This window comes from Artemia sp. Qi Xiang Cuo, chromosome 10 (genome assembly GCF_049724085.1).
Source record: "Artemia sp. Qi Xiang Cuo chromosome 10, ASM4972408v1, whole genome shotgun sequence".
NCBI classification, from domain to species: domain Eukaryota; kingdom Metazoa; phylum Arthropoda; class Branchiopoda; order Anostraca; family Artemiidae; genus Artemia; species Artemia sp. Qi Xiang Cuo.
The window spans coordinates 17,806,955-17,821,215 of record NC_142803.1 but is presented as its reverse complement, the minus strand read 5'-3'; the positions used below and the strand labels follow the sequence as shown (position 1 = coordinate 17,821,215).

General features: G+C 37.0%; 1 protein-coding gene across 1 annotated transcript in view; it reads left to right on the top strand.

Moving 5' to 3' along the window:
* The window catches only part of LOC148947528 (uncharacterized), a 72,011-nt gene that overhangs the window by 42,186 nt on the left and 15,564 nt on the right, over window positions 1-14,261 (top strand). Inside the window, exons 5-7 of the mRNA XM_089096133.1 lie at window positions 649-828; window positions 7,492-7,619; window positions 11,737-11,855. Coding sequence (XP_088952259.1) covers window positions 649-828; window positions 7,492-7,619; window positions 11,737-11,855 — 427 coding nt within the window. The remainder of the gene's footprint in view (window positions 1-648; window positions 829-7,491; window positions 7,620-11,736; window positions 11,856-14,261) is intronic.

Sequence of the window (14,261 nt, the reverse complement as noted above, 5' to 3'; positions counted from 1 at the left end):
CAAGTAGTTGCTGTCACAAGTAGTTGCAGTCGCAAGTAGTTGCACTTACTAGCAGTCATAATACGCAAGTAGCCTTAGTTGCAGACGAAAGTACTCGCAGTCACAGTCGCAAGTAGAAGCAATCACAGTTACAAGTAGTCGCAGTAGCAGTCGGAGGTATTTCGGAAGTAGTCGTAGCTACTGTCACAAGTAGCACCGTCACAGCTGCAAGCATTTATAGTCGTAGTCACAGTCGCAAGTAGTCGCAGTCGTAGGTATAAGTTGCAGTCGTAGTAGTTGCAGTAGTCCTGAGAGTTTCAAGTTAATTCCCTTATCGGTTCCTAAGATATTGCAGATACGCCCTTTTGATAACCAGGGTGCATGTAGTGTCTTTTGATTTGTTCTAACATTCCCCCCAACATTCCCTGAAGCTACACTTTAATGCTACGGTTACTGGCCATACTGCCAGTGGTGGTAATATTTAATCATAGTTTTCCTGTGTTAAAGTATCGAAGATCTGTTCTCTTTGGCTATTTTGTATAAGCAAATTTTTGTTTTTAAGGTTTGAGTTTTAAGTTTCAACTAAATTTAGCATGATATAAGTATAATTAAGGTATCAGTTTGAAGGTTTATTTGCTCTTTATATGTAATAATTTTTTGGTATTGTAGGCTTCTGATAGACGCGAAAATATCTCGCGTTTTGCAAGTCGGTGGAACCGAAGAGGGGTGTGTTGCTTTACGGTCGATAATCCGGACGAAATAGGCAACAATTTGGGGTCAAAGAAGTGTCTGATTTGGACGATTTCCATCTTTCATCTACTATCTGGACTCGCTATGATCACTCTTGGAGTAAGTTCTTGTTTTTCTTCTTGTTCATCTGCATCTTAATTAAAGAAGAAACAATTTAGTAGGCAAACAAAACCAAGGAGCAAAATCTATAAAAATCGGCAGCCATTAATCTCTAGAGAGCAACTTCGCTAGTATCCGTCGAAGGTAGTTCATAATTTTTTGGATTTTATGCAAATCGCAGATATAGGCGAATGACTCGCTTTATGGTTGTTAGGTATTTGGTTTTAATCCTTAAAATATTTGGCTTTTATTGAATTTTATTCATCTTTTAATTTTTGTTCTTTTCATTGGTTTTTTGGTTCTTTTCACATTCGGCAATTTTCTTGAATATATTATTTCGTTTCGCGCTGAAGAAGAGAGGCGGTTGTCCTCTCGAAATATTCGCTTTGTTTGTTCATGTACCGACCGTACATAAGATCACACACTTCCTTAAGATATTTTTAAGTTTGAGGGCCAACAGCACTTTGAACACTGTTCAGAACTTTGGACCAACTTGTGGGACCCTAATGAAAAAAACAATAATGGATCTCAGACCCCCCCCCCCCCTAATGAGTCTACATACATCCTTAGGCAATACAAAATTTGCGAATAAAAAAAAAATCTTACCTTATAATGTGTAGAAGGTTTAACACTTAGCAGACGCAAAAGGATATAAAAAAAAATAATCAAAAATGTAATTTTGCCTTATACCATCCAAAAGGGGAAAAAGATCTGATTTTGAGAGTAACTAACGACCGCACATGAGATAACACACTTCCTTAATATACTTTTTTAAAGTTTGAGGGTCAACAGCACTTTGAACTTTGTTCAGAACTTTGGACCATTTTTGGGACCCTGGATATGAAAAGAGAATTCCAAGCGCGCTGAGGATGTTAATGACATGCTAATTTCATCAGCCTGTCACGTATTGTAACAATGAATAATATTACCAGAGACTAACATATTAGTAAAGCACATTTCAGCATTATTGCTCAAAATTTAATGAATTAGCACTAAAGAAAAGTAAACCGTATATTGGGAAACTTTTAATGCAAATGGTGTTGCTATGATGACCCTTAGAGTAAGTTCTTATTTTCTTCTTGCTCATTGATAATTAATTAGAATAGATTTATTCACTATAATAGCTGGAGCTAACATGATAGATATAATAGCTGGAGCTAACATGAAAAAGGATCAAAAACAGAAAACAAATAAATAGCAACACAAAAATATTAAAGTAGCATGTGCTGCTTCAAGGTCACAAAAAAAGGATCAAAAACAGAAAACAAATAAATAGCAACACAAAAATATTAAAGTAGCATTTGCTGCTTCAAGGTAACAAAAAAAGGATCAAAAACAGAAAACAAATAAATAGCAACACAAAAATATTAAAGTAGCATGTGCTGCTTCAAGGTCACAAAAAAGGATCAAAAACAGAAAACAAATAAATAGCAACACAAAAATATTAAAGTAGCAATTGCTGCTTCAAGGTCAATAAATTAAAATGAGTCATAAATAAAATTAATTGCACTTTCTTCTTCATCAGTGTGTACGTCGCAGAGAAATTGACTGAAAAGTAAATATGTCTGCTTGTTTCAAATTACAGTGGGATTTTTTGTTCTCCTTTATTTATTATTCGAAGATCATATTTTAATTCCTAAATATATCAAAAGGCATTTTCAAAAGTTTGAGACTAAACACTATTGTTGCTAATCATATTTATCTCTTACATGATTATTATATCGCTTATTATAGTATTTGCTAAATTTTTAATTAAAACTTAAATATTTTGCTAAATTATCATTATAGTATGTGCTAAATTTTAAAGCATACAAGAAAATTATATTATTTTAAAACTTATCTGGAATTAATACTTCTGTTCTAAGAGTACCAAGGACATTTAAATGATGTTCTGATTATTTATTATGGTCTAGCGGAAATTTATAAACCTATATAGCTACGTCTTAAGAAATAAGGAAAAGGCGGGAACTTAATTTTCAGTAAAAAAAAATTCTATATACAATTATGCAGTTTTAACACTTAGTGGGTGCCAAGTTTGAAAATAAGAAACATTTGTGAAAATCAGCAGAAAATGAGCGAAAAAATATCTCGTCATGGAGCTCTAGAAAGTTTAACTTTTTGATTGCTGCAAAACAAGACAAACACTACTATTAATTGGCGTTAAACTGTGTGAAATTATGTAGGAACACATCCGTTATGTATGAACATACCATTTTGATGGACTTTGTCCTTTGGGGCACAGCAAAGGCTATGAGAGAGGATGGAATCAAACGGGGAAGTAAAACTCCTAGACTTAGATTATTCTGACGATATGACCGACCTAGATGAGAATATTAGCAAAATGAATGAGCTTTTGGAGGTTTTGAGGGTTCAGGGTGCTAGAATAGGTTTGAAAACTAGTGTTAAGAAAACCAAGTTGCTAAGACTGAGAATAAGTGAATTATTAGTAAAGACGGCGGGGGCAGTGAAGTTGTTAAAAGTAGAATAGGCTAGGCCCAGGGTAATTTTTCATGGTTGAAAAAATATCTGGAAGACTAGGGAGATAAGTGTGCGAACCAAGATTATTGGAAGCTACAGTGATGACAGTGGTCAAGTATGGTTCTGAAGTGTGGATAGTGATGACAGTGGTCAATTATGGTTCTGAAGTGTGGGCAGTGATGACAGTGGTCAAGTATGGTTCTGAAGTGTGGGCAGTGACGACAGTGGTCAAATATGGTTCTGAAGTGTGGGCAGTGATGACAGTGGTCAAGTATGGTTCTGAAGTGTGGGCAGTGATGACAGTAGTCAAGTATGGTTCTGAAGTGTGGGCAGTGATGCCAGTGGTCAAGTATGGTTCTGAAGTGTGGGCAGTGATGGCAGTGGTCAAGTATGGTTCTGAAGTGTGGGCAGTGATGACAGTGGTCAGGTGTGCTTCTGAAGTGTGGGCAGTGATGGCAGTCGTCAAGTATGGTTCTGAAGTGTGGGCAGTGATGACAGTGGTCTAGTATGGTTCTGAATTGTGGGCAGTAATGGCAGTGGTCAAGTATGGTTCTGAAGTGCGGGCAGTGATGTCAGTGGTCAAGTATGGTTCTGAAGTGCGGGCAGTGATGACAGTGGTCAAGTATGGTTCTGAAGTGTGGGCAGTGATGTCAGTTGTCAAGTATGGTTCTGAAGTGTGGGCAGTGATGACAGTGGTCTAGTATGGTTCTGAACTGTGGGCAGTGATGGCAGTGGTCAAGTATGGTTCTGAAGTGCGGGCAGTGATGACAGTGGTCAAGTATGGTTCTGAAGTGTGGGCAGTGATGACAGTGGTCAAGTATGGTTCTAAAGTGTGGGCAGTGATGACAGTGGTCAAGTATGGTTCTGAAGTGTGGGCAGTGATGGCAGTGGTCAAGTGTGGTTCTGAAGTGTGGGCAGTGATGATAGTGGTCAATTATGGTTCTGAAGTGTGGGCAGGGATGACAGTGGTCAAGTATGGTTCTAAAGTGTGGGCAGTGATGACAGTGGTCAAGTATGGTTCTGAAGTGCGGGCAGTGATGACAGTGGTCAAGTATGGTTCTGAAGTGTGGGCAGTGATGATAGTGGTCAAGTATGGTTCTGAAGTGTGGGCAGTGATGACAGTGGTCAAGTATGGTTCTGAAGTGTGGGCAGTGATGACAGTGGTCAAGTATGGTTCTGAAGTGTGGGCAGTGATGACAGTGGTCAAGTATGGTTAGGAAGTGATGGCAGTGATGACAGTGGTCAAGTATGGTTCTGAAGTGTGGGCAGTGATGACAGTGGTCAAGTATGGTTCTGAAGTGTGGGCAGTGATGATAGTGGTCAAGTATGGTTCTGAAGTGTGGGCAGTGATGACAGTGGTCAAGTATGGTTCTGAAGTGAGGGCAGTGATGACAGTGGTCAAGTATGGTTCTGAAGTGCGGGCAGGGATGACAGTGGTCAAGTATGGTTCTAAAGTGAGGGCAGTGATGACAGTGGTCAAGTATGGTTCTGAAGTGTGGGCAGTGATGACAGTGGTCAAGTATGGTTCTGTAGTGTGGGCAGTGATGACAGTGGTCAAGTATGGTTCTGAAGTGTGGGCAGGGATGACAGTGGTCAAGTATGGTTCTAAAGTGTGGGCAGTGATGACAGTGGTCAAGTATGGTTCTGAAGTGTGGGCAGTGATGACAGTGGTCAAGTATGGTTCTGTAGTGTGGGCAGGGATGACAGTGGTCAAGTATGGTTCTAAAGTGTGGGCAGTGATGACAGTGGTCAAGTATGGTTCTGAAGTGTGGGCAGGGATGACAGTGGTCAAGTATGGTTCTAACGTGTGGGCAGTGATGACAGTGGTCAAGTATGGTTCTTAAGTGTGGGCAGTGATGACAGTGGTCAAGTATGGTTCTGAAGTGTGGGCAGTGATGACAGTGGTCAAGTATGGTTCTGAAGTGTGGGCAGTGATGACAGTGGTCAAGTATGGTTCTGAAGTGTGGGCAGGGATGACAGTGGTCAAGTATGGTTCTAAAGTGTGGGCAGTGATGACAGTGGTCAAGTATGGTTCTGAAGTGTGGGCAGTGATGACAGTGGTCAAGTATGGTTCTGAAGTGTGGGCAGTGATGACAGTGGTCAAGTATGGTTCTAAAGTGTGGGCAGTGATGACAGTGGTCAAGTATGGTTCGGAAGTGATGGCAGTGATGACAGTGGTCAAGTATGGTTCTGAAGTGTGGGCAGTGATGACAGTGGTCAAGTATGGTTCTGAAGTGTGGGCAGTGATGATAGTGGTCAAGTATGGTTCTGAAGTGTGGGCAGTGATGACCGTGGTCAAGTATGGTTCTGAAGTGTGGGCAGTGATGGCAGTGGTCAAGTATGGTTCTGAAGTGTGGGCAGTGATGATAGTGGTCAATTATGGTTCTGAAGTGTGGGCAGTGATGACAGTGGTCAAGTATGGTTCTCAAGTGTGGGCCGTGATGACAGTGGTCAAGTATGGTTCTGAAGTGAGGGCAGTGATGACAGTGGTCAAGTATGGTTCTGAAGTGTGGGCCGTGATGAGAGTGGTCAAGTATGGTTCTGAAGTGTGGGCAGTGATGACAGTGGTCAAGTATGGTTCTTAAGTGTGGGCAGTGATGACAGTGGTCAAGTATGGTTCTAAAGTGTGGGCAGTGATGACAGTGGTCAAGTATGGTTAGGAAGTGATGGCAGTGATGACAGTGGTCAAGTATGGTTCTGAAGTGTGGGTGCTCCGAAAGGGAGAGGAGGATTTGCTAGATTTTTTACGGAGAAATTGTCTGTGTTTTTTTTTTTGCATCCGTGTGACTGACAGGGTTTCAAACAGTAAGCTGTACGAAAAATGGGGTTCTATCCTACGTTCTAAGGCTATAATGAGAGAAAGGCTGAGATGGCTAGGACACATTCTGCGGATGAAGTATGACAGATTGCCAAAGATCGTCCTTGTCGGCCAACCATCTTGGGCTAAACGAAAAGCAGGTCGTCCCCGAATAGGGTGAGAGGATATCGCAAGGGAAGATTTAGGGGAAATTGCGACTTCTTGGGAGCGTGTAAAGAGCGAGGCATAGAAAAGATTTGGATGGAAGAGGAACGTCTGTAGCTGTGTTGACCTCAGGCAGTTTTGTGTTGCAGTGATTTTTTAGTAGTAGTAGTAGTAGTAGTGGTGGTAGTAGCAGTAGTAATTATCATATTGTGTTATGTTTGTCCTTCAACAGTTTTAACTTATATCACACCTCAATAAAATCCCTGTTTTTTCTCCTGGTTCCGAAAATATCACTTTTTTGACTTAGTTTTTACTATGTAAAGTATAAATATTGAATTAAGTTTTTCGGTTTAGACGCCATGATGAAAATCATACAGACCTGACGTATTTTATTTTTCATAGTCTAATAGCACTTATCTAAAGCTAAACGCAAATCCTGGTGGTTTCAACCCGGTTTCGAATAACATGTGATTAACACTGGGAACAAAAAGATTGTCTGGATTTGTATTTTTACAAACGAAAAGTATCGTCAAATTTTCTGAATTGGCTTACGTGTTTTTTTTCACGGTTCAGAGTGGCAGAAATGGTGAAACTTTACGCAAAACTTCATAAATTTCATAATCTTCATAATTCTTTAACAACCAACAGAAAAATCGTGGAAAATCACGGTTTCTAGGAATGAACAAACCAAAGATGCGGTCGTGGGGTAAAAATTGTTTTTATTTTAATGTCGATGGCTCTTAAAGGCTTTTTGGATCTGAATGAGAATAACAATGGGCCATTTGGCAGCCACACAAAGTTTGTGGGGTTGCCACTTTGTCATATGAGGTCGCCACTTGGCATATTTAAAGCTTTATTATCGTTTTTCTGTTAGGAACTGAGATCAGACACTTATTACTACACTAATTTTGCCAAATACAGAAATGAAATCAATTATTCTTATTATTACTCTGAAAAAATGCCAAGTATCGCCAAACGCTAGATGGCATAGAGTTTTTTTGTCAACATTTGCGCCAGATCCCACTCTTGTAAATTACCTATACTCTTTGGCGCAAAACTCATCATGTTAAGGCAGATGTCATATCTGCAGTCATGCAGTCTGGATTTTGCACATACCTTATTAGGTAAAGGCTAACATTGTCAAGAAAGTTGATTTTTGAATTAATTTTAATAATCTGGTATGAATGTGGGTGTAAAGTCTGATAAAGGTTCCTGTTCTTTAGGTACTTAATTTTATTTATAATCAAGAAAGACTCATAAGTGTCACCTTTGCACCTCTGTGGAATAGCATTGTAGCAATTCTGTCTGGTCTCTTTGGGCTGATGGCATTGTGCTCAAAAAGTCTCGGAATGTAAGTTTCCTTGAATTTTGGAATTTGTTAAGGCATGTATACAAGGGAAGACTTCATCAACAAGTTCACCCCTCCCCCCCCAAAAAAAAATTGAGAGGAAGGGAATTTATGGTTATTTGAGGGATTTTTGAGTGAATGAAAACTATCAAGTCTTCCCCCCCCCCCAAAATATATAATGAAATTGTATATAAATTTTGTTGGGGCAGTTAGAAAGGGTAAATAATTTCGTTTTAATTAGAAGCTGTTGTGTGAAAGTAATTGAATTTCATTTTTTAAAATGTAAATGAAGAAAACTTGCTTAATTGTTAAGTGTATTTTTGTGTAAAATAATGTAAAGACAGGTTTTTGTATTTTGGTGTGATTCAGAGTATTTAGGAGTAATTTGATAGAAAGCGAGTTTATGGCTAGCGGAGGAATTTTCAAATGAACGAAAACTATCAAGTCTGACCCCCCCCCCCACCCCCGACTGCCCAAAAAAATAAAATAAATTGTAGATAATTTGTTTTTGAGCAGTTATAAAGCGTAGATAATTTTGTTTCAATAAGAAATGGTTTTGTGCAAATAATTCAATTAAATGTTTAAAAATATAAATACAAAACGCAAAATACAAAAAATAAAACGCATTTTTGAGCGGATTAAAAGTATCTTAGTTTGAATTTATTGTAATTTTAATTCCGCCATGGAAGAGGTGCCCTGTGACAAAGGAGCACCCTGGAAAAAAGAAACAGCTGGACAGGTTTTGGTACTGATGATTTCTGGTAGAATACCCCAAAATAAAATGTATTTAATAGTAAAAAAAAAACTTGGGTCCCAAATTTCCTATGTTTTAATGATTAAATACAGTTTTTATAAAATTATTGCTAGGTTTGATGATTTACGATTAATTCGAAATCTCCCCCTCCCCTGGATAAGTTTGTATACGTGCTTGACTATATCTTATGCTTTGAGTTCAGTCTAAGCAGGGGCGTCGTTTGGGGGTGGCAAGGGGGGGAGGGTAGTCCCCCCAAAAAAATGCGGAGAAAAAAATATTATACAGCCCATACCCTTTGACTATCCAGATATAGACCCTCCTTGCCCCCATCTCCACCCCCCCCCCCAAATAAAAATGCTAGAGATTCGCTCCTGAGTCTAAGCATGTATTTTTTCTTAATTTAAGCTTAGTAATGGTTATTTTTTATTTGTAGGGAAATAAAAGCATTCTAAACTTTGTTTTATTTATATTTTAATTTTCATTGCAATTTTTAAATATAGATTTTTTTACAGTTTGATCAATAATAATTATAGTTTTGATTATTAAAATAATTGTAGCTACAACTGAAATCTTCTTTAAAGAAAGCAAGATACTCCTATACATAAGTTAGAGGCCACCTTCTGTCCACTCTTCTTCAAAATGTGTTTTTAAATATATATATATATATATATATATATATATATATATATATATATATATATATATATATATATATATATATATATATATATATATATATATATATATATATATATATATATATATATATATATATATATATATATATATATATATATATATATATATATATATATATATATATATATATATATATATATATATATATATATATATATATATATATATATATATATATATATATATATATATATATATATATATATATATATATATATATATATATATATATATATATATATATATATATATATATATATATATATATCTCTCTCATTTTAAGAGTTAAACGTTACAAAACATACTAGTAGCGTGAATGCTGCCAGGGGGTAACTCGAGTTTGTGATGGCCCCTCCTCTGGGAAATAAAGAAGCTGAAAGAATGCGTGAAAAGATCAAATATCATAAACGCTTGAAATAAAATCTTGGTAAAAAAAAATCTGTGTTGTCCCCCCCCCATGTGGAAATACCTTGACTGCGCTCATAACTATTGGGGCTTCCAATGTTAAAATTTTCCTGCATTGAAGGTAATTATTTATTATACATTACCGTTTGAAACCATTTATAATTCCTTCTAAACAAAATAAGGGCTACCTTTAATAAAATAGGGCTGTAATTAAATAGGGCTACCTGTAATAAGATGGTAAAGTGAAATTCCAAGAATTCTAAGAAAATCATTGTCCGACACCTAGCAGTCCTCTTTGAAATTTAAGGGGTATAATATCAAACTGGATATATATCTATGTCTAGAGAAAGCAGGATAGCAGAGTCTGCTATCTAGAGATAGCAGAGAAATTTCAAAATATTTCTCTGAATAAAACTGCAGGAAGATGGAGACTGCTCGTTAAAATTGGTGTTTTATTAGGCTTTTTTTTCTATCAAAAAGAAGGTTTAGCAAGTATTTGCAATTAAATATTGCAATCAAATCTTGTATTTTGATAAGTATTTACTATGGCATCATATTGGACATCCTGCCAGTTTAACCAGTTATGTCAACTCGGGGGGGGGGGGGGATTAGTACATTTGTCCCCTAGATCCTCCACATTTCGAAAAATGCTTTTCTTGGGGGATATTTTTATTGAAAAGTGCCCTTTTTTGTACTTTCCGTTTGAAACAGTGAAAAAATGACGAGTTGCCCCCCTAACTCTTGAAAAATATATCCCCCCAAAATTTTATGAATTGACGTTATTGGTTTGAAAAATACTCTTAGGAAACAAATTTAGTTTTGAGTTATCCGTTTTCTTATAAAATTTCTTGGATAAACATTTGAAATGTATATTTGCGTGTTGGTCAAAGAAAATTTGTTTAATTAGTGAATTTTTCTTACTTTGAGACATAGACACTTGCACATCTTACTACATGTAGCGTTTGATTGGAGCAAGGAACAAATGCTTAGGGTTTACTAAAAGTAAGTTATTAGCCAATGATGACAATTGCTCTGTGGTGTGCTTTGTGGCAACAGCAATAGCAATAATACATTGCTAATCTTCTGTTCATCCTTTTCATCACAGAAACGTTTCAGACTCCTTAAAGGAGTTTAAAAATTTTTTTGTTTGTGAATTACATAAGTTCTATTATTGGATGGGGGATAAATTTAATGCATGGATATTGATATATTAAAAATGGATTTTTCGAAAGTCTGAATATCAGACTTTTTATACAACAAAAAGATTTTATAACAAAAAAGATTATATAACAAAAGATCAAGACTTTGCCCCACGGTGTATAAGGCTGTTTTTGGTTCAGGGCGTGGTTCATTTTATTGATGTATTTAGGAATTTAACCCAGGGAGGTCGATATTTGCGGGTAGGAGACTGTTGGAGGAGACAACATTGGAAAAAAATGTGCAAATTTAGTGAAAACATGGGAAAACTTTAAAAATTTTGTGTGAGGGTTGTAAGTGGTACAAGCCTCAACCCTCCTACATCTACCTCTTATAACAAAATTTTGGTTGTAAAACTACCTCTTTAGCACCTCCAGTCGCCAGGTCCCTACCCTGTGGTGGATTACTTCAGCAAAGTTCTATATGACGACTGATATGCTGAACGAAGATTTTTAGTAAATATGTTAATATGTAAATATTTTTCTTAAATATATTAACTTTATTAAATATGTTTCCAAGCTCCCAGTTAAAGATAATTAGAGCCAATTAGGTTTTGACAAAGAAGTATCACATGGGTCAAATACAAGCATAAACAAAAGGAATTGATTTTAGGGGTAGGGAGGGGGGGGGTATAGCTTCGAAAAAAAATGCGAAAGTAAGTGAAAAACATGAGAAGCATAAGAATATATAAGGAATATTAGAATCTGTTGGAGGGGCGGGCTCATAGGGAAGATGTGTTTCTCTTCACGTCGTAAATATCTGGAGCCTTATTTAGCTTAAACTATGAACGTTAATTTGACCCTTTTTCTGCATGTTGTTCTTAATTGGTTTATTTATTAAAAATTTTTATTGTGATTTCTGAATTGTATCTTATTGTCCTAAACATTATATGTTTTTCAGTCGTGTTGCTTAACAAAAATGCTGCGTGATTTTTTTTTTATTTTTTTGCCAAATCACTTTTTAATGCTGTTAAATTTCCGTGTATTTTAGGAATTCTTTATTGTAAATTGACAGGTCTTCCTCGAAAATGTCTAAGTGTTATTTCAAACTGCAATCTCCTTTTAGGAACCTTTCAAACCTAGCATTTAACGTCTTACCATTTATTGTGGCCATGGGACTTTCCGTACTGGCTGTGATTGATGTTTCTGACTATCGGATGTGTAAACGTCGTGGAGACTGCCAAGGTAAGAGCCACTTTACCCTCAAGGAGGCTTGATGGCCAGGCCAAGCTTTTTTTATGACTTACGTATTTAAAGCAATGCAGCGTTTAATGTTTTTAATATGAAATATTAAAAATAATAAGTAAATTAAATTAGTTTAAAACAAATGAAAAATTCTGTAACTGAAGAGCTGAAGAATTGTTGCTCTGAGCGTGCCTCTGACTCAACATTGTGAGTTACAGAGTAATGGTGGGTCGACCAAATTTGCACTATTAGATTAATAATTGGGAAGTGCCTGAGTCACCAAACCCCTTTATTTTTTAGTTTTATAGATTGTGAGCAAGTTTGGTTTTTGTTGGCAGAAGAGCTTTGGCGAAGGTCATATCCTTGTATGGAATACCAGACAAATACATTAAAGTGATTAGTGCTATGTACGAGAATAACACTGCTGGTTAAGGTAGGAAATGAGGTTATCAGCTGGTTTTTTATTAAATCAGGAGTTCAGCAGGGTTATGTTCTATCCCCCTTTATATGGATTATTTTGATGGATTTTGTCTTAAGGAGCACAGGAATGGCAATGGGAGACCACGGAATCAAATGGGAAGGAAAAAGTCTCCTGGACTTAGATTATGCTGATGATTGAAGCATCCTAGATGTTAGTAAAATGAATGACTTTCTAGAGGTTTTGCGAGTTCGAGGTGCAAGGATACGTTTGAAAATTAATGTTAAGAAGACTATGCCGCCAAGACTAGGAATAGGTGAAGTTGAAGAGGTGATGTTGGGTAACGAAAAGATCGATCAAGTGGACATCATCACTTATCAAGGTAGTATTATTAGTAAAGACGGTGGGTTCAGTGAAGAGGTTGAGAATAGAATAGCCAAGGCCCAGGGTGTTTTTTCACAGTTGAAAAAAAGTTGGAAGTGTAGAAAGATAAGTGAACCAAATTAGAATATTGGAAGGAATAGTGATGACAGCAGTCAAGTATGGTTCTGAAGCGTTGGCTCTCCGAATAATGGAGGAGGATTTGTTAAGAGTTTTCTAGAGAACTTACCAACGGATTGTTTTGGGTATCCAACTTACTGACCGTATCGCAAACAGTAAACTGCGTGAAAAATATAGTTCAATCCCGCTTTTTAGGGCTATAAATAGAGAAAGGTTGACATAACTAGGACACGCTCTGCGGATAAGGATGACAAATTGTCGAAGATCATCCTTGTTTGCCAACCGTCTAGGACCAAACGAAAAACAGTTGGTCCTCAAATGGGGTGGAATAATGTCTTAAGGAAAGATTTAAGAGAAATGGAAACTTCTTGCGAGAGGGGCTGTGAATAGATCGGGATGGAGGAGTAGCGTGTGTATCTGTGTTAACCTCAGGTGGCTTGGTGCTGCAGTAAATAGTTAGTAATAGTAGTAGTATCCTTGTCAAGGCATTTGTCAGCGGATTTTCGTTTAAATAAATATATATTTAGATTAAAAAAAATATCACTTCTTTTGGTTTAAATAAATATCTATTCATAAACAACTCATATAAAAAAAAATGGAGTACTAATTTCTTCGTCTCTGTAGTTGCCACTCTCTGGGGGGGGGGGGGGGAGGGGCCACTCAAAAATGTATTGCCACTCTCAAAAATATACTTTCTTTTTCGTTCTTTTTCGTTCTTTTTTGGCTCTTATTGCTGATGGATGCGTTTATGGGCTGGGTGTGTCTGTGGCGCTAGGGGGTTATAGGGGCATGTTTTAAAGTTGAGGTTTTATTACGTTGAGAAAATCAATTATTTCTTGGAGTATTTCTCTTTCTGCGTTTACCACGGATCGTCCACGGATTGATCTAGGCTGCCGTAACGTTGGATAATAGGCTTGCTATCTGTCCCTGTACAAAAGACCCGGCAGTAGCAGTCAAGCTCTTAGATATTTTTGATTATGATTTTGCTCAGATTAACTCTTGGTTTTCGCCAGAGTTCAACAACTATTACTACTAAAAACTCATTGCAGTACCAAGCCACCTGAGGTCAACACAGTTACGCACGCTCCTCCTCCATCCCGATCTATTCAAAGCTTCCCTCTTTAAACCCTCCCAGGCAGTACGAATTAGGACAAAAAGTCATAACTTTAGCCTAAAGAGCAAGGTCTCGTGGAAGGGGCAACTCATTTCATATACGTAATGATTCTGTTCGTTTTAAGTTTTAATGTTGCTCCTTACTTTCAGTTGAAAAAACTTGTTTTTTTATTTAATTTTTGATCGTTTTTAAATAATACTGGGAAATCCAGCCTTCTCTCCATGAAAGATTCCGGTGCTTGTGTATTATACGCCACTCACTCAAGTTTACGATGTGTAAAACTCGAGCACAAACCGGTTTCTTGGTTACTTTAGGAAAAAATTTAAGCTATATATTTGCACATTAGGGGGGGGGGGTAAAGTATAGGGGGTCT